At 48.7% G+C, this 21,303-nt stretch overlaps 1 protein-coding gene across 1 annotated transcript in view; it reads left to right on the forward strand.

Moving 5' to 3' along the window:
* LOC138527157 (galactoside alpha-(1,2)-fucosyltransferase 2-like) overlaps positions 1-17,664 on the forward strand; it is a 107,289-nt gene extending 89,625 nt beyond the window's left edge. Inside the window, exon 4 of the mRNA XM_069638265.1 lies at positions 15,705-17,664. Coding sequence (XP_069494366.1) covers positions 15,726-16,772 — 1,047 coding nt within the window. The 5' untranslated portion in view covers positions 15,705-15,725 and the 3' untranslated portion in view covers positions 16,773-17,664. The remainder of the gene's footprint in view (positions 1-15,704) is intronic.
* The last annotated feature ends 3,639 nt before the right edge of the window (positions 17,665-21,303 follow it).

Consider the following 21,303-nt stretch of genomic DNA (forward strand, 5'->3'; position numbering starts at 1 on the left):
TCTCTCCTGTTGCCCCCACCCCCCCGCTCATGCCCCGTGTCTGTCTCCTGTACCCCCCACCCCCTGCTCATGCCCCGTGTCTGTCTCCTGTTCCCCCCACCCCCCGCTCATGCCCTGTGTCTGTCTCCTGTTGCCCCCACCCATGCCCCGTGTCTGTCTCCTGCATTCCCCCACTCCACGCTCATGCCCCGTGTCTCTCTCCTGTTGCCCCCCACGCCTCCCGCTCATGCCCCGTGTCTGTCTCCTGTTGACCCCACCCCCTGCTCATGCCCCGTGTCTGTCTCCTGTTGACGCCCACCCCCTGCTCATGCCCTGTGTCTCCCTCGTGTTACCCCCCGCCCCCCGCTCATGCTCCGTGTCTCCCTCGTGTTCCCCCCACCCCCTGCTCATGCCCCTTGTCTCTCTCCTTTCCTCCCCACCCCCGCTCATGTCCCGTATGTGCCCTGTACCCCCCAGCTCATGCCCTGTGTCTCCCTCGTGTTCCTCCCCACCCCCTGCTCATACCCTGTGTCTCCCTCATGTTCCTCCCCACCCGCTGCTCATGCCCCGTGTCTCTCTCGTGTTCCCCCCACCACCGCTCATGCCCTGTGTTTCCTTCCTTTTCCCCCCGACCCCCTGCTCATGCCCCGTTTGTACCCTGTTCCCTCTCACCCCCCGCTCATGACCATGTGGCTCCCCTGTGCCCCCCCCAACCCCGCTCATGCGCCGTTGTGTTCTTTATACACCCCGCCTTCCCTTTCCATGGTGGCCATCTTGGTAAAAGATTTTCCTTCCTACACCGAGACGCCGCAGGCGTCCCGGCGTAGGAAGGAAAATCCTTTTCTTTTTTCTACCACCCGGCATTCCCACTTTGAGGACATAAGATGTTAGTGGTCTTCATCTATTGAAAAGGATGTTATGGTCACGTTGTACTAATAAAAACCTTTAAAATTTAGTTAAAAAATGTTACAGAGACGTTATGGTTAAGTTGCGCTACTAAAAACCTATGAAATTCAGTGAAAAAACTTTGTTAAAGGGACATTATGGTTCCAAGTAAAACCGAAAAACCCTTGAAATTCGCCAGTTATGGTAAGCTAAGCAACCATAACTCGCGCCACCACCGTGCACTGCTAAGACTAACACCCAGGACATCAAAGATGACATCACAAATGTCATTGATGGCATCACTGATGACATCACATGTCTGGCTCACTCTTTTTTCTTTTGCTGACATATCTAGGCCACATGGTTTTCTTCAGTAACAGTCAGAAACTAAACATTTTATTTTATTTGTAGACGTATCCTTCAAGTAGGTTCTTACAGTAATTCTGTTAGAGTCCAGTCACATCATATGAAACATATACATACGGGAAGACACAAGCTTGAAAGACAGCAATCCTTTTTGTGCATAAAGATAATCAATAGACTTATGAGCACTTTCTGATAGTTCTGTTGTTTTTTTTATGGCTGTACTTTCCCTGTGGGTCCAATCACATCAAGTGATACATATACATAGGGTGAATAGCAGCTTTGAAACAGAGCAATCATTTATTTGCATGAAAATAATCAGTTAAGTTATGAATTGTTTCTGCTACTACTTGTGCTTTTTTGCTAACTTCACTTTCCCTGTATATACCCATATTGGTATGTGTTCTTGTGTCTTTGTGTTTTGTCTATAGTAATGTTTTATTAGCTACGTATTACATATTTCACAGTACACAAAAATCTATTAAGAAAACAATTATCATTTCATTATTCAACATATTAACATTACAAATATTATACCTTCATCTTGTACACTGCACACCATGTTATGTTTCTGTATCAGTAGCTTAGTAGACTAGATAGAACCCCATAATAGAATGCTATTTATATCAATGCATCGCTCAATGCACTAATTAGGGTATGATATTTATTGCAATGATCCTTGACACTTGTTTCGCAACATTATAATAAGAATCCCTTGTACACATATTTCATGAAAAGTACATACACATGTGATGTCATCAATGACATTTGGGATGTCATCTTTGATGTCCTGGGTGTTAGTCTTAGCAGTGCACGGTGGTGGCGTGAGTTATGGTTGCTTAGCTTACCATAACTGGCGAATTTCAAGGGTTTTTTGGTTTTACTTGGAACCATAACGTTCCTTTGACAAAGTTTTTTCACTGAATTTCATTGGTTTTTAGTAGCGCAACTTAACCATAACGTCCCTTTAACAAAGTTTTTTCATATATATATATCACTTTTTTAATGGGGATACAATAATCCCCAATAGGGTGATATCACACTACACAATCTCTTTAATCACAGGGAGTAATGATGGGCAAAAACAATGCACTGAAAATACTTTTGTGGGTTTGTTCAATCAAATGGCAATGTGATTACTATTTCCCCCTGCACACCCCTCAATCCCCCCAATATGCAATATAAAGAGATAGAAGGAGAGAGAACAGGTTTCAGGAATGCAGAATTCAAGCAAAAGTATCAATCCCAATTCCCCCCCCCCCAGCAAACACAAGAGAGAAACACGAATGATTGGCAAACTTGCCAAAAATTGTTTTAAAGTTGGCTTTGAATGAATGGGGTAAAACACTAAAAATGGGCTAAATCACAGAAATTGTTGAAATTCTAATGGGAGCCGCTTTATCTGGGTTCAGACACACACTAGCAATGATTTGAGAGTAATAAGCAAGTTGAAAACTTAAATTTGAGGTTGGGTGCAATGAAAAACTATTTTACACGTTATAGATTTTGCCAAACGAAAAATTTGCGGCAAACTTTTCAGCGCGCGGTAAACGTGATTGTGGAAAAAATATAAGGAGTTGAGATGCAGACACTTCAATTTCGTTTCTAGCATGAAAATTGAAGAAGCTATGGCCGTTTTCGTGGAGGTCGTTTTTTTCAGATAGAGGCAAATTGTAAAATAAGGATGCGCTTTAAGAATACAAACAAGGTTTCTTTACACTAGGGATGGACTATGAAGAAACAAACTACACGAGAGCACCGCCACCAGACCAGGACGTCTCCGATCAGGTTTTTACCCGCCGAGATGCTTGCCTTCTTCAGATGAAATTTATCAGCGCAAAGATGATTTTAACAATATTATTACAGAAGGACTATAGGATGAGAGAGAAAGTTCAGGGAAGACAAAAAGGATTTCTAACAATACAGTTCTGGATATAAGATATATTTGATTTGGATAGGGATGACTATGGACAGTACATAGGCTAGTGACAATAGGCTATGGATACTCACTACCAATGTTTTGAATGGAACCGTCAGGGATTCTGGTTCTGGTCAGGAATACTTTCTGAACAGACGCTGGGCACACCGGACTGGACAGCAAGGCGCCCTGGTCTACACTGCACAGCACGACTGGATTGGACTGGATCTGCAATGTCTCTCTGGTCGGCACGGCACGGCACGAGATTGGGATTTAATCTGCCCTTCTGGTTATGTAGATAATTCTTTGGCAGGCAAGCAGTTACAGCACAGCCTGGCTGCTTCTTTGGTTTCCCCCTTAAGTTGAGAGATGGGTTCTGGAAGTTAGGCCCAGCTGAAAGTGGGTCAGCTATGCTCTGAGCCTTTCTGCTTGCAAAGTTTTTAAAGTTTGGAACAAGGAGTATGGATGGATCTCCTTCAGAATGCTTTGCCAAATCGGGATGATAGTTGGATCAGTCTGTTTTTCTGAGTCCTAAACTGTCTCTATTTATGTTTTTGACAAAGGGGTGGGTTAGCTGAATTATCCTAGGCACACCCACTAGGTAGTCAATTGGCTAAAGTCGGCTCTCTCCCTTGATTGATGGAGAAAACAGTGTGTCATCATGATGATGTGGTTTATGAGGCAAAACATCCTCCCCTTTGCCTTTTACACACAAAATCTATTTTTGATATAATACATGTTTACATGTGTAAGTCATTATACCAATAACATACATAGATCACATAATTTGTGGGGCAAACCCTCTTTCAAGCCTCATTGCGGTGAGATCTTGGGTCTGGATTTGACAGATTTTCGCACTTTGTCCGGGACACAATGTCTAATCTGTCCAAAGTTTTGTACATATGTGCGCATGAAATCTGGGCATAATCATATGAGGTTTCATGCTTCTGACATAAATACAATTGCTACAAAACCAGAATTTTCACTGTGCCTTCTCAGAACGTCGCACAGAGTTCTGGCTCCTTTTAAAATGTGCACAAAAAAAAATCACATTAACAATGCTGTTAATTCTATAATTTTTACAAATTTGCACAGTCCTTTATCAGTCTTTTTCAAAAATATGCTTTCTGTCCTTTATGAATCAACAAAAGTGTCTGTCTCCGCCTCCATCTCCATCTTGCAGCTCAAGAGCAATCTCCGCCCTCTACCTCCTGGCTGAGGTCACTTTGACACTTTACAATGTGCATATCCTTTCAGCCAAGGAAGGTCCATTGTCTCTCGCAGGAGCAGCCCAAAATCTCCTCCCCTGATTTAATCAACACAAAGGTGTAAGTTCCTGGCCTTTGTGGGAAGCAGGAGAGATGCCTTGTTGGGAGAAGCTTGGGGGAACTAGTCTGGTGACTCTGAGTTCAGCTAAATTCACTGTCAATTTATAACATTTTTCTTAATTTAAAATACAACTTGCAATTTTTAATCAAGCAGCTAGAACTCTGATTCCAGTCTCTAAATCATGGAGATTAAATAGTTACAACCTATGTTCCTCTTAATGACAGCTCACTTGATTCCGAACATTTGATTTCAATTGCATAGTTTAAGCTTCTGATGCAATTGCTGACTGCTGTGATACAGGAGGCTGCGGGTACTGCGCCCATATTTTAACAGATTGTCACAGGCAAGCACACTTTTTACTGTGGATATTTTGATGATAGATTCCACTTTTCCTGACATTGTGTGTTCATATTGATTCCTTAAATGAAGTGACGGGTAACACCCAGCAAAGATATTGGATGTTTTGTGGTGTTTTGGACCGGTAATTGGTATTTTCAGCAACTAAGAAAAAGGGATTTCAGAGCAATTTCCAGGTTTCTTTCAATAAAGCACTGCCTTTCATGCAGTTTCCAATTTTTCCATGGTAGGCAGCACAGTAACATGTTCCAGCAGTGAGGTCTCCTTTCCACTACTGACAACAGGCAAAGTAGATTTGGCAGCCATCTTTTCCGGTTTCAAAGCGCAATTTTCATAGGTTTTGGCACGCATAGGTCTTTTGCTGCCATTTTGCTGATTCTGGTGCCACCAGCACACAGTGATGCCGCAGGGTGGGCGTGGCTTGGCAACCATGGAGTAGGCTGCATCTCTACAAAGCTCCAAGATCGGTCAAATGATCCAGGAAAGCATGAGCTGTCTGGCAGAAGATAACCGTACCTAAATAGCAGTATGCACGTGGGAAGGCGATGGGAAGAAGCACCTATCCATTAATAAATCGAGCCAGGCGAACGGAAGATCCATCACTTTATGCCCCAGACCGAGGGCGCCGGCAACTACAACAAGATGGCGGTGACCCTAGGACAAAGAGACCCGCGACGAGATCAGTAATGAAAATAAAACGGGCTGCTGACGGAGGTACAACATACAAACTGCAGCAAATAGAAGTGCTGCCGTGCGGCTGTGATATTAAAGGCACACGGGCCTGCAGGCAGAAGCGGATGGCGAGCCCGAAATCTCGAGGCGGACAAAGGAGGCTGGAGACTGCACGACACGGCAAGCAGAGCGTATGGTGGCTCGTTGCCGTGCGTGCATGAAGAGAACTGCGGACCCCGCCCCTGCGGAGACCGGTAGACGCGGAAACGTGCAGTGAGTGCCCCCCCAAGAGAAGAGTAGAACGGCAGGGCGCACACGCGCAGGGCACGTATAACTGATAGCGGGACACCCGCGAGACACCCGCGAGGCTGATAGTGTGTCAGGAACCTACGGTTCGCAAGCCGTACCTGCAGCGTTGGGAAAAGGATCAGCCGCGGAAAGATATAACACATATGGCATATCTAGTTAATTGCGGCAAGTGGAAAATAAAGGGCACTCAATCGGGAATATATATGCTTTCAGAACTGTTTGGCTGATACAAAGGACCGTATCACGCGAGTGAAAGGGCATCCAGATGAAATTGACACGGGACTGCACGCAGGATGGAGGAGGTGCGCAAGGAGCTGCTTGAGGGCAGGGGAGTTGGATCAGGCTCCTCTGGAGTGAGAAGCAGCTGGAATCCTGCACATTACGCGACCGCCAAGCAGCCGTAAGCCGACCCAGGACCAGCACAGGAGGGGACACTATATAATGACTGGCACAGGAAACCAGCAATATTTAAACAAAAGCCTGAAGAGAGGCTAGTATAATAAGGAGTGGGGAATGGCCATCGGGAGATAGGGCTGGATAAGGACGGACCCTCACCCCCCCTTGTGGTCGAATAGCACAAAGCTCATCAGAAAGGGAGGGCAGAGCTGCACATTCCCCCTCAAAGGTGCTGCACGCTGTACAGTAACAGAACACGATACTGTTGAAACAAGCAAGACGGATATCAGAACTAGGAAGCCCATGAGGACACTGCAAGACACATAACCCGATGCGGTGAATGCAAGCTGTGGCGGGAAAGAAAGTAGTGGGCGAGTGACTGGGAAGCGCCTACTAGGAGAATAGTGCAGCATGTTGGATCGTGCTATGTGGAGGGGAGAGCTGGTTTGAGCACAAAAACAAAAGGAATCCTGCCCATCACATGGAAAACTACAGACTGTAACTAAACCAAAGCACAAAACGAGGCATTGCACTGATCGAGGTTACCTGGGCTCATACAAAGGCCAAAGATAAACTAATAATTGAGGCTAGAAGCGGAAGTCGGCTGAGGATGCAGTAAAAGAAGAGCAGTGCAGAAGACAAATTGTCGGGACACAGCCAGTAAACAGTGAAAGGAGTCAGAACCCAATTTGCCCTAGACAGTCGCTGGACGACGGCAAATAAGAAGTAAGGAATCAAGCAGGCTAAATGCAGATGCTGCGGGAAAGTTTCCCTTTAAGGTGAATATATATAGCACCGAACTCCACGGAGGTCTGAGGCACAGTGGTAGAGGCAAGTAGGGTGCACTTATTGGCTTCCAGACACACGCTAATGGGACATTGACTACAGAAGTCAGAGGAGGGACGTGGGAGGACAAAGCCCACTCGAAACGCTACTTTTCACGCCACCACACAACGCAGCCCATTGAGGAAGACACTCCAGCGCCTGACTGAACTGGTGAAGTCACAACAACACTGAAGAGCTGGAAACAGAAACGTAGGAAGGATTGCATGATGTCAGTGAAAGGGGTGAGGGCCAAGAGCAAACCACCTACAATGGAGACCTTTGCAAAGGCAGAGCGGACCCCCTCGACCCCGGCACAAAGTGCAGTAGCGGCCTCCGTGGATGGTACCCCAGGAGAAAACCATCAGGTCCTAGCAGCAATAACAGAACTGAGCGATAAGTGGGGTACAGCAATGGCGGATCTAAGGACGGCCTTGGAGAACAAAATTGATGCAGTAGGAATCGAAGTCACCCTGCTGCGACAAGACGTTAGGGCGCTGGCAGAAAGGACAAGTGGCCTGGAGAGCGCGGTGAAGACTAACACAAATGTCAGCACAAATAATGCAAAAGAGGTCCACGTACTAAAACAGCAGGTTGCTAACCTTGAAAACCGAGTGGAAGAAGCGGAAGGAAGGGCAAGACAGAACAACATCCGGGTGGTCGGCCTGCCGGAGGGAGAAGAGGGCCAAGACCCCACGGTCTATGTGGAGAACATGATCCTGAAAGAGATAGGGGCAGACAAGCTCTCACAAGGGTTCACAGTTGAACGTGCACATTGGGCCCTGATGAGGAAAACACGGCCTGAGGCCCCACCGCGGCCAATAATTGTGAAAATTCTGAACTTTAAAGACAGAGAGAAGATCCTGAAGTATTTTCGTGAAGGCGGAACGATAGAAAGAGCATCCACCAACATCACGGCATACCCTGACTATACTATGCTGGTGCAAAAACCGCAGCATAGATAAGTGGGCGGTCAAGAGGAGACTGCGTACGGCTGGTATCAAGTACATGCTTTTGTACCCTGCGAAGCTAAAAGTCTTGCACAAAAGCACAGCGCTCTTTTTTGATACCCCAGAGGAAGCAGCGTCATGGATGGACTTGCAGGGCTGTCCGGAGCGAGATGAGGAGCAAGATCGCCCGGAGCATGATAAGTGAGGAGAATGTATCGTGAACACTGTGGGGATAAGCGGGGGGGCGGGGGGAGTCCTAGTAGGAAGCTTTGGAACATTTGATCGGTATTATGTAGCTTTTGGACTCTATGACCCTGTTGGACTGGAATATAGTGAATAAAATGCACAAGTGAACTGGGCAGCACTATGCGTAGCAAATTTGGAACAAACAGGAGCAACAGGATGGAGGCAACCTACCCCCGAGAGTTAGTAGTAAGGCGGCCACTAGGGCGACTTCACCCTGCTGAGCCGCGAGTACAGGCTTTTGCCAGAAAGGGCTAGATGCGGGGGTGCCTGAGATCCAGGGATGGAGCTGGACAACAGTTGGGGAGGGTGTTGTTGGGGAAGAGTAGGGAGGTGGGAGGGCTTGTTGTGTTTATAGTTAGAGGGAGTTCAAGTTGGGGTATGAGCCTATATAGACGAGTTAAGCAACTGGAGTTGGACTGCATAGGCGGGTGGGGGGAAGAGAGACTCTGACATGCCATGGGGGATTCTAAAATAGTCACTTGGAACATCAGCATCAAGGGGCTCAATAGTTACCTGAAGAGAAATAAGGTTATGCTATACCTACGGAGACGAAAGATGGATATTGCCTTATTGCAAGAGACGCACCGGACGCAAGATAAGATGGAGATGATCAGGAGGAAATGGAGGGGAATGGTGGTGGGTTCGCCATATTCGACTTATGCCAGGGGAGTGATCATCTGGGTGGCGCCACACATCCCATTTCAGCTGTTACAGACGCTGGTGGAGACGGACGGGAGGATGGTCGTGGTGAGGGGATTGGTGGAAAATAGGGAAATAAGTATTGTAAATACGTATGCCCCGAACCAAAATGCTGTGGCATATTTTAAAACGCTGTGTAACAATCTAAGCATGTGTGTGGGGAATGCAGTGAGTTGGGGGGGGACTTTAATTGCGTATTAAACCCTAGGGTGGACAGGTCAGATGAGAAAATGGATAGGCCTGCCCCATCGGCAAAAGCGTTACAGACGCTGCTGAATGATTTTGGGTTAGAAGATGTATGGAGGGCGCGCCATCCTCAAGAGAGGCAATACTCACATTATTCTGCCCCGCAGCAACTACACACAAGGCTGGACTATGGGCCTCATTACAAGTACTCCGGTCCGGAATTAACACTGCCGATAAAACCATTCCGGCACTGTTTCCACATCCGCCCAATCATGACCCGCGGCCCTGGAAATAGCACCACCCCCAACCGCCACCGTGGAAATAAGTGTTCCGTTAAGTCCGTCTGCACGGAAACCCCTCCGTTACCGGCAACACGAAACACCGCGAGCATCACAACTAGCGCAGACACGGAAACACCGCCAGAAAAATGGCGTTAAAACCGTGATCACGGTGGCGGTACCGCTGCCACCGCGAACATGACGTTAAACACTGCCTGCTGAACTGAATCAGGGCACAGGTGCACTAAATCAGCCCAGCTGGACCTAGCAGCCCACTGGGAGCCTACAAAAGGGCCACACCCAGCCCAGCCCAACACAACACAGAACCATTCAGGCAGCAGCTCTAGTAGCACTGGGACTGGGCCTACTCAACCAACAGGCAGCACTGCACATGATGGCAGTAATGGCGCAGAGGAGGAGGAGGAGGCGGAAGAGGCGCAGGCGGCAACCAGCCAACCCTGCACCTATAGCAAACCCCATTGTCCAGCCGGCCCTACCCCGTAGGCAGCCAGCAATACCACACATCAGGGCCTCACCCTGGAACCTCACCCCAGGACAAATCCACACACTATACCGGCTGGACCGTGCAACAATACTCCACATCACCGCCATGATTGAGGACGACATCAGCAGCCAAATTGACACCCCCACCGCCATCCCCCCCTCCTGAAGGTCGTGGCAGTACTGCATTTCCTTGCCACTGGCACCTATCAACACACGGTTGGTGAGCTGCACGGCATATCACAACCCTGTTTTTCAAAAATCCTGGTACAGGTACTGGATGCCCTGTTGCGCCATGTGTCAGAACACATAGCCCTACCCCGCACCCTCCCCGAGGTCATTGCCACCAAGTTGGCCTTCCATGCCATAGCAGGCATGCCAAATTGCATAGGCGCAGTTGACTGCACCCACCTTGAGCTGACAGTACCTCGTGCAATTGAGCTGGTGTTCCGCAATAGGAAACAGTATCACTCGTTGAATGTACAGATGGTATGTGATGCCATGCAACTGATCACACACTGCTGCGCACGTTTCCCAGGCTCAACCCATGACTCAATGGTACTGCGGAATTCCACGTTGCCACGGTACATGGAACGCTATGCCGGACAAAGCACATGGCTATTGGGTGAGTAGAGCTGACAATGCTTCAACCCTGTCGAAGTGCTGTGTGTGTGTCCAGGCCAATGAGCATTGGGTGTGCCGCTGTGACCGCACATGCATCACCCCCCCTTCCATCTGCCAAATACACAGCGGATACCAAACATCACAAAGGAAGACATGACAGGTCACCACAATGTGCCCGTGCACACCCTGCCACAGCCCATCCCGTCACTGTCCCATGAACCTTGTGCCACTGCAGACACCCACCCTCAAATGAAACACTGCCCTCAAAATGCACGAGATGCCTGTAAATGAGACGTTGTGCATTTACTACTTCAGTACAGTGGAGTCGATCTGCCATGTGTGGACAGCACTGCACCCTGACATGCTCACAATCAAATGTCACCCGCAGGGCACAGTAGACATGCACGTTAATGTGTTGGCCCATATCCAGTTTCCGACATACATTCTGATGCCCAATATACACCTCCAAACACTGCATGGCACATATGCATGAAAGAACAATGATACAAGATTGCACAGCATCAGATGAGTACATGATGCCACAAACACTGACATGTTCCCCCCCATCTACATCCCATGTAGGTGATGCCGGATAAGCACTCACGCCATGGATGATGACACCTGTACGGAGACCAAGGAAGAGGCATGAAGAGGCATACAATAGGGCACATGTCCGCATACGTGGAATGATTGAGAGGACATTCGGACTGCTGAAGGCACGTTTTCGCTGTCTGAGAAGATCTGGCGGATCACTGCTGTACAGCCCAGTGAAGACGGGTAAAATCACGCTCGTATGTGCCATGCTGCACAATATATGCCTGCGCAGGAACATCCCAATGCCACCAGACGCAGATGAGGGAGATGGGGATGGAGATGGGGATGGGATGGCACCACCTCCCCCTGGGGGTCCACTTGATGGCCAGAGAGCACGGGATGGCCTGATTCGCATTTACTTTTGAGACACAGCACATTCACAGCAATGCACGAACATGGTGACGACAATAAATGATTAGTTGCACTCTCAATGAAATGATCAATGTCCACACATGTATGTCTTGATTTCAAATGGTGATATATTGATGTAAACACAACAGGGAAGGAGGTGCATTGGTTAGGGAAGCTGTACACCCGAGCCCACCCACCACCCAAACGTACCCACCCCCACCCAGGCCCCATTGTTCAAACCACCAAAACTACCTGCCCCACCACCCAAACGTGCCCACTCCTCTCACACCCTTCTAGTCCACGAGTGTCCTGCACTGCCCCACACACATGCCATCACTTCCGTGTGCGCTTCTGTGCCTGTGCAACCTTGCCCGAGGGACCCGTTAGCCTACTCGAGCACCTCCTTGGACCGGCAGTAGTGGAGCTGGATGGGGTGGTGGTGTTTGATGGCACTGAATCTGGTATTAATGGCATCCGTGCAAGATTTGCCTGTTGCCCAATCAACATGGCCTCTACGAGCCTGGAGGTGTTGTCGTTACCCTCCCGCACATGGCGTGCAAGGGTGACTATTGTGCTTGCAAAGCGTCCAATAAACCTTGACAGGCAACGCACTGAGGTGCTATAGCTCTCCCTCTGCAGCCTAGATTCCTCAAGCTGCCTCTCCACCAGCTGGGTGAGGGTAGCCTGCTGCTCCTCCATCCGCTGCATGTGGGTATTCAGCTTGGTCATAGATGGGGTGGGTGACCTCATGGGACTCCTGAGTGAGGTGGGGCTGAACTCCAGCTGATGGAAGGAACCCATGTCCTCAAATGTGGGCGTCCCCCCCCTGTGGCCCAGTATCAGAGTGCTCTTGCGGGGCACTGTTATCTCTACAGGCCGCCCCCTCTGCAGTGCTGCTGCCTTCTGTGTTGGGTGGCCATGATGGGTTCCCGTGGCACCTGTCTTGCCTCAGGCAGTATGGAGACGGTGGGGATGTCGGTGGTGGTGGGCGGCACATCTGTTGCAGTTGGTAATGTGGGCAGAGATGCCGAACTGCCGGCAGCATCCTCTAGTGTGGTGGCGGTGGCTTGGGCACTTGCCGGTGCAGATTGCCTGGCCTGTTGTGCAGTGTCACTGTCACTTGATATGGCTGTGGGGACACAAAGGAAATGCAATTAGTGTTGTGGTGGTGGCTGATGGGTGCATCACATGCGTCATCCAGGTTGGACATTGAATAATGTTAGTTACATGCATCTGATTGCTGGGGGTATGCATTTTTCTGATGTTGGTTGCCATACGGATCATGATGTGTCCTATGGGCCAGTCATGCACTGCCGGGGGGGGGGGGGGGTTGTTAATGGGTCCTATGGGCCAGTCATGCTCTGCCGGGGGGGAGGGGGTTGTTAATGGGTCCTATGGGCCAGTCATGCACTGCCGGGGGGGGTTGTAAATGGGTCCTATGGGCCAGTCGTGCACTGCCAGGGGGGGGGGTTGTTAATGGGTCCTATGGGCCAGTCACTGCCGGGGGGGTTGTTAATGGGTCCTATGGGCCAGTCATGCACTGCCGATGGGGGGGTTGTTAATGGGTCCTATGGGCCAGTCATGCACTGCCGGGGGGGGTTGTTAATGGGTCCTATGGGCCAGTCATGCACTGCCGGGGGGGGTTGTTAATGGGTCCTATGGGCCAGTCATGCACTGCCGGGGGGGTTGTTAATGGGTCCTTTGGCACAGTACTGCCATCTACATATTCTCATATGGCATTCAGGTTTCACCACTTACCAGCATCTGCAGGTGGGCTCACTCCTGCCTCAGCCTCCCCGATCCCATGGATGCCCTCAAGGTGGAGGACACTGCTGCAACGCTCCTCCCATGCTTGCAGCCTCAGTGAGGAAGGGGGTCCTCCGCCTGTACCACTGCTGCGTTGGCGGTGTGTGGATATCAGGTTGCGTACCCTCAGCCTGAGGTCGTCCCACCGCTTGTGGCAGTCCTTGACGCTCCGCAATGTCACGCCCACAGCGGTGCACTTGCGTGCTGCTTCCGCCCACACTTCCTTCCTCCGCTGCTGTGTAGCACGCCGTTGATCGGCGCTGAACAGCATCTCTGCATTCTCCACAATATGCTCCACCAGGACAGTTAACTCCGCCTCACTGAAGCGCTGTTTGCGCTGCCTCTGAGCTGGAATCCTGGCAGACATGCTGGTGGTTCCTTTGGCCTTCTCACAGTATGGATTGTGCTTGTGCTGACTCTGGATGGCAATGGATTGCGCTTTTATATGATGGCCGCCTCTCTGTTTCCTGTTTTGGCGATCATGGTATTTCCGGTCCCGTGTCCGTGGCGACGGAGGCGGACACGGGTTTTGCGCTACATGTGGCAGCGCTATGTCCATTTACGTGACTTTTTCCGTGATGGCGGTAACAACGTTTCCGCGTCCGTGTGGTGCGCGCGACCCACAGCATGTAATCGGACGGTCTTTCCGCGACCTTGCGGACACGGAAACGTTTTTACCGCCGTCACGGATTTACCCCGGTCCGGACCTAGCAGGTTGTAATGAGGCCCTATGTCTTCGTCACTCCAGAGATACTGACAGAGATCACGCAAGTCGAATATAAAGCGAGGGTGCTCTCGGACCACTCGCCTCTGCTCCTTAGGTAGCAATGTTGCCCCCCGATAGCAAGAATTCCGACGTGGCGCCTCAGAGCAGAGGCGCTCAGGGACTCCCATTTTAGGGAGGACATGAGGGAAGAAATAGTTAGCTACTTTGAGACGAATACGGGCAGTGTAGATTCAGCGGGCACATTATGGAAGGCCTTCAAAGTTGTGATGAGAGGAGTGGCTATAGCAAAATCTAAAGGTTTGCAGGGAGGGATCCTGGTGGACCTGCAGGAAACCAAGGGAGAACTGGAAAGGGCACTTAAAGGAGAAAACAGTACCAACCAAGACATTGGGCCTCATTACAAATCAGGCGGTCTGGAAATAACGGTGGCGGTAAACCCGCCGCCACCGTTGTTTCCGGACCGCCTGATCCCGACTCCTGCAGGCGGGAGGTGATGTTCCCGCCAGGTTTGACCTGGCGTGTTTAACACTGCCCGCCTGCAGGCAGACGAGGAAACACCGGCAGCATTACGAGATGCTGCGGGTGTTTCCATGATCCCCATTCCCATTGAGTCCCAAAGGACTCAATGGGAATGGGGATTAACACCATTCCACCTCCGTGATTCCCGGAAAACCGGGGTTGTAATGCCCCGGTAATTCCGGGAATCACGGAGGCGGAAAGTTAATACGAGTCCGGCGGTAACCAGGTGGTTTTACCGCCTCGGTTACCGCCGGACTCGTAATGAGGCCCATTGATCTGATACTAAGACTGCAGCAAACGTGCGCAGTGCATTGGGAAAGATTGTGTAACCTTAACTATAAAAAGTATATAGTGATGCTGCGGGGCAGAGCAGAGTGGGTTAAAACATCCCACAAGTCCTTTTCACCAATATTCAAGGTATCTTTAATTTCATTTGCATGGATGCAATATGATTATCTATGGATGCAATATGATTATCTAAGTCTGCATGCGCCATTCGCAAATGCTTTTGATTTCAAAACCTGGAAATTGTGTGGGTGTGTGGGCATGTGATGCCAATACTTGGCCGAAGCCAGTACATCAGCTAAAACTATAGGCTTTGCCAATGCTTGTTTAACACTAAAACTGCTGCTCACCTCCATTCCTCTGACTCTCCCAGGAACCTTTTCTGTCTTCAGGTTTTCATTAATTTCTACCAAGCTTCATGTCACTGTGATTATGTTCCTCCATATGTTACCGAATTGAGTACAGGCATCCCAATCCCACAGAAAACGCCTACTAATTCTCCTAGGAGCCAGGACATTCCAAGGGAGTCAAAATGAACGACTATCTGCTCACACGTTGCTACCAAATGATCAAGTAGGGGAAATCTTCCCCATTGCTTCCGCTTTTTAAACAAAAAGTCCAGTTTTTCTACAATTTGTTTTCAGTTAACATCAAAGGAAATGTCTCCTTTTTTGGTCATAGCACTGGGTCTTCACCTCTCAAAAATCCTTGTCCTCCCCATCCTCTAAAATCTCACGATGATACCGGCAGGCACTTCAAAGTTGTTAGAATGTTCATAAAAAAGTGATCCATGTTTAAGTTAATCTTATTGAACGTTGACCAGTTTCGAGAAAGCCAGATAACCAATAAGCGTTTCATCTCTTGACTGAAGAGTACTCAATATGCTTCATTTGTTTCTCTTTGTACAGGTCGGCTGGTGAAGAGGGGAGATGTGTTTAAGGGTGACTGGGCCCAACTGTAGAAATGGCGCTGTACTCGCTCTTTTCTGTGTTCTTGGAATCTTTGGCATATCCTATTACTACCATTATGAGAGTCGATGCACGCCTGCGTGCTCAGCCGATTCAGTGACCAGAAACTATGAGCGACCAAAAACAATAACAAACATAACCAATGCCCTTGGTGACGGGGTTTGGACTATAAGTTCCATTGGCCGTCTGGGCAACCAAATGGGTGAGTATGCAACGTTGTATGCCTTGGCTAAACTCAACGGGCATCCAGCTTACATAAGACCAAAGATGTTCAACTTTTTGGCTCCCATCTTCAAGATCAGTTTGCCACAGCTGCATGAAAGTGTGATCAAAAGGATAAATTGGAGGCATTATGGGCTGCATAACTGGATGTCTGAGGAATACAAGAGCATCAGCGGAAAGTATGTCCATTTAGATGGCGTTCCCTTTTCATGGACCTTCTACCACCACTTACGAAAGGAGATCCTCCGAGAATTTACTTTCCACGACTTTATCAAGGAGGAGGCCAATGCCTATCTGGAAAAGCTAAAGGGCTCTCGAAAGAATGCGACTTACATTGGGGTTCATGTTCGTAGGGGGGACTATCTCCATATTATGCCCCAATACTGGAAAGGTGTGGTAGCTGATAAAGGCTATTTGGACAAGGCTATGGCTTATTTCCTGGACAAATATCAGGAGCCAGTGTTTGTGGTGACAAGCAATGGGATGCAGTGGTGCAAGGAGAATATCAACAACTCCAGAGGGGATGTCTACTTCTCCGGCGACAGCGATGAGTCCTCCCCCAGGAAGGACTTTTCTATCCTTGCCCACTGCAACCATACTATCATGACCATTGGCACTTTTGGGATTTGGGCAAGTTACCTCGCTGGCGGAGAGGTGATATACCTCGACAATTTCACCTTGCCCGAATCACAATTACTCAAGTTCTTCCACTATGATGCTGCATTCCTTCCGGAATGGAAGGGTATTCCAGCTGACCTTTCACCTCTTCTCTCAGCGAAACCTTGACAATAGACACTGTACAGGACCCACTTTTACCGGCTCACAGAAAAGACTCATGTCTCAGTTTCCCACTGGTCTTAAATCTGTAGGCATCATTATAGGCTAATAAGTATTTATGTTTCTCATACCCAGTCTGTGAAGAGCATCAAGGTCAATATATGGTATACATGTCAAAGGAAATTGAAGTAACCTCAAGTGTCATTGCCGTACGTTCATATGGTCAGTTAACCAAGTGAGTACAGCAGCAAGGTTGCGTGCACAATGATGTTAATGTTAAAGTATATTTGTACCGCACCCTATCACCACCAGAGTGGTCCCCTGGCACTCTTATACATCTGCCAGATGTTGTGATCTTCATGCAATCTACAGAGTGATATTCAAGGTTTGCTCACCATGGCGTGACATACACCGCAGCTGACCATATTCAGCAAACGAGCCAACCTGTTTTGCTCGCACACGTCTTAGTTGAACGTATCAACAGATTAACAAAATAATATATTTTCTTATCATGATTTGTTGGCTTGTATACTTGGGTTGCCAAAAATGAAGGATGAGTCCGGCGTATCAGCGTTCCTTGAAAAGATGCATTATTTATTTATCGTATAGTTCAAATCACAGGACTCCAACGCTTCTCTGGGGCCCGGAATCTTTGACATGGTGATATGACATCCTCCTGTCACGTTAACATTGTACTGTCCACCGCAGGCTGTTAAAAATATATACATACATTGTACTGTTCAAATGATCTGCCGATCGTATGTAGTGAGGGTGACTCCAGAAGTCCCACAATACCCTCCCTTCCCCGCATTTCAAGTGATAATGCTAAAGTCTCAGCTGTTTAGCAAAATCCCAATGTAAGAACGTTTTGGAAAATTTAATTAAAATAACTTTAAATGTGTTCAAATGGGATGGATTGTATTCAGAATTGGTAGAAAGAAATGTTCGGCCCTGTGTTTCTCGACTGTTCCAGAAATCTAAGTTGTGACACTTTTTAGTGACCTGACTGAAAAGCAGATGCACAGAAGGCGCAATTCATACGGGTTCAAAGGCTCATTCTTAACATGAAAGCCACTACCATGAGTGCCACAGAGTAAAAGGAATGACGTAAACCGGAAGTGATAATGTATTCCCATGCAAAACGTCCACGTGGCACAGGAAAAAGACAGAGGCCAGGAGTGCCCAGGTCACACATTGCTGAGATGCCCACCTTATCTCCAGAGTAATACACCTGAAAAAGGAAGCGTGGTTTTAAAGGGTGACTGAACGCACTCATTGTGCGTGAATTAGAAAACATGTGCCGTCTCACAAGAAGGAAGAGGAAGCACTTGATTCAGGTGTTCAATGTGCTCGATCGCACGCCTGCGCCACCGCCAATTTTCCAGCAGGCCTTGTGACAGCACCCATGATGCCATGGCATACCCGCTTGCATACATTAGTGTTATGAGAGTGCCCCAGACACTAATGTATGGCATCCCAGCAGCACCCACATGGGCGATGGGAGCGCGTTTCCCATTAACAGGCACAAAAAGGACCTATCATTGTAAAAAGTAAAAAAGCATTCAGATCTCCATTTTGGGGCATAGAAATGCAAGTGGGACAACAGCAGTTCAGTTGTGCAGTAAAAGGTATCAACGTACATGTGGTGAAATACATTTGGTCTGTGCAACCCGAAAGCCAGCATGGACTGCATTATTTGTATTAGATTATTAATCCACCACCTGGACTGGATAAGAGGTATTATGCCACCAAGCAAACCATTTTTGCAACAACTTTTCGAACCTTGCTGGCGCTTGGCCAACGGGATGGCTGAAATGAATGGGCTTCTAGCGACATAAAGCAATGAGTAACCTGCCATTAATGCCGACGCCCTAGTATGGGTCAATAACATCAGGGCTTGCAAAATCTACTAGCCCACTAGCATTGACTAGTAGTTTTTAAGCAGGGTGAATACCATTTGCATGATACTCAACCTTTTTGGCGAGTATGGGGATGTTAGAAACTTATTTTTCATTTACTGCAAACACACTTTGTTTGCAGTAAATGGCAAATACAGGTTTCACTGTGCATGCTTGACAGTGCAGAAAATCTGAATATGCTTATGGTGACATGCACCATTTTACAAAAAGCAGTGGTAAATATTTTGTCAGCAGTCACCTTGGGGCAAGTGCATTTCTCTTAGGTCGAGTATGTAAACGAGTGAACTCGCCCTGCAGGTCTAGTGAGATTTGTAAGAATTTGCAGGGTCTGAACATGAAGATTCCTTCAATAAGGGAATTATTATTTTGGTACACATAGTGAATTATAGCACAAAATGACCTGAGCAGGGCATGACGGGGGTTGCGTTTTTGGTTGTATTAAACCTGTTAAGGTGTCTTGAACTGAGGTTTTTTCAAGGAAATTGAACCAAGTAACATTACCTGCAGTGCCGCAGGATGCAGCTGAAGGCCATTTTGTAAAGTCACTGTGAACGCCCCATGGCCATGTCCCTTTCACAATGAGCACCCGATCAGATCTGGCGGACATGACTTTCAGGCACTTTGCTTGAGGCATGGCATTTACTGAAGTCCCAGACAGCGCCCACAGAGCACTAGAACGTAAATAGTGGCCCTGGAAATGTTTTTCAAAGTGGCCCCATGTTACACCACGTGAGCGAGCCCAACCCCAGTAAGAGGAGCAGAAAAAAAGAATACCCTCACAAAACAGTTCCATGGTGCAGAGGCGAACTGGGAATCTCCAGAGTTCTCTGTAGGCCAGTCCAGTACTGCATACCTGTAGGGCTGTGTGGGCACAGTGCCACCTGTGTCTGTGCACAGGGTCGGACTGGGGCATGAAATTGTCTCGGCACCAATGAAAAAGTGATCAAATATTATGCAAATTGTGAATTTTAATGAATATTCATTCAATAGCACTGGTCAAAACTATTAGCCGCATAATGAAGTATCTTATCAAACTGGCCCACATGGGCCAAAAAACTGGCCCACGCCAGCATTTTGCATTTTTGGTTCGGGCATTAGCCTATTGCCCAATAGCCCAATCCGAGTCTGTCTGTGCAGTGCTACCCCCCTCCCACTCTTTTCCCTCCCCGCACACACACACACTTCCCTCTTCATGTGCATAAGTCTAGCTACAAGTGTTAGTTCCCGCCAAGGAAGATGGGAAAAACAGAGCCCAACGTCATCATGAAGAGTCGGGAGGAAACCAGGGCAGCTGCTCACACCAGGGGCTGGGAGTCACGCCATTCAGTTTTCTCTCCACTGCTGTCATCCAAGCACACCATGGCACACATCAGCAATTCAGGTCAGTCTTTCCCTCAATAAAAGATGGAAACAGTTCATACATCTGTGTGAAAAAGAATCCAGGGACAAGTAGCATTTCACGAGGAAGCCCAATTTCTTCCGGCAGCTACAATACAGGTTATTCCCTTTAGAGGACACCGGCCAATGCATTGACATCAGCGGCGTATTTACCAAATAGATGGAAAACGCAACCCCCTAACCCAGGTGGATTCCTTCAGACTCCAGCAGCCGTTGTAACAGGGGTGAGTGCAGTTGCTTTCTCCGAGAGGCGCCATGCTGAAGGCAGGGGCCAGACCCCCTCAGGGACCAAGGACAGAATTCAGGGAAGCCGGAGCCGAGAACTGCCAGCTCCCAATGGCTGATTCCCTTTACTGATGACGCAGCAGCTGCAGGCAGCAGCATTCCCTTATTAAACACGGGGAACTGTTCAGTAAACTCCATATTGCGCACAAGAGCTGTGCAGCGGCATCCGTATGGCGCATTCCAAGGCAGCTTCTTATGTACATTTCAAGGATATGCGCAGCAGCGCAGCCCCGCCTTCACCCCTTAGTGGCAGATCCAGAACATTCCATGTTCACCCTTCAATGCGGAACAGGTAGGGGGGCATATAGAGAGGGAGTCACATGGCATGGGACGCAACTGGGATCTCCCAAATCAAGGAACTTACAAACTGAATCCCACTCTCACTTCCAGCTTACACATTGTGGGGACTTCCGGGCGCGAGATCTCGCGGGAACACGATCTCGCGAGATCTCGGGCCTGCGAAGCACGAGTAACGTGCAGCTAGGAGAAGCGGGCTGGGGAGTGCAGCAAGAGGACTGCCCCGTGCTCCTCCTGAAGATGGAGTCGGCAGGCTCACAGGCCTGCACCTTCAGCACACACACCAGAATGTAACATTATGACTGGGGACAGCCTCCTGGGGGCTCTGGTGTAATTGGTGTGCCTCACCTGCAGGGACTTCATAGCAGCAGAGAATACACTACTGCAGTATGGGCTACAGGACTGTGAGTACAAGTATACCCCCTGCGCCTGGACACTGCAATCCCAAGTTGATCCCTTCACCCCAATTGTTCAATAAATAACACAGGTACCACATCAGGTGTCCTGTCTTCATTAAGGCCACCACACACAAATCCACCAGCACGCTCCGGCTGGACGGGCCCCTTTCCAACCCTCGCCCCCTAACTCTGTCCCCACATACTTCTTTCTTGCGCAGCTGTCATTTTGGACTTCAACACATT

The sequence above is a fragment of the Ambystoma mexicanum genome, chromosome 1q (genome assembly GCF_040938575.1).
Source record: "Ambystoma mexicanum isolate Mex_15411 chromosome 1q, UKY_AmexF1_1, whole genome shotgun sequence".
In the NCBI taxonomy this organism is placed as follows: domain Eukaryota; kingdom Metazoa; phylum Chordata; class Amphibia; order Caudata; family Ambystomatidae; genus Ambystoma; species Ambystoma mexicanum.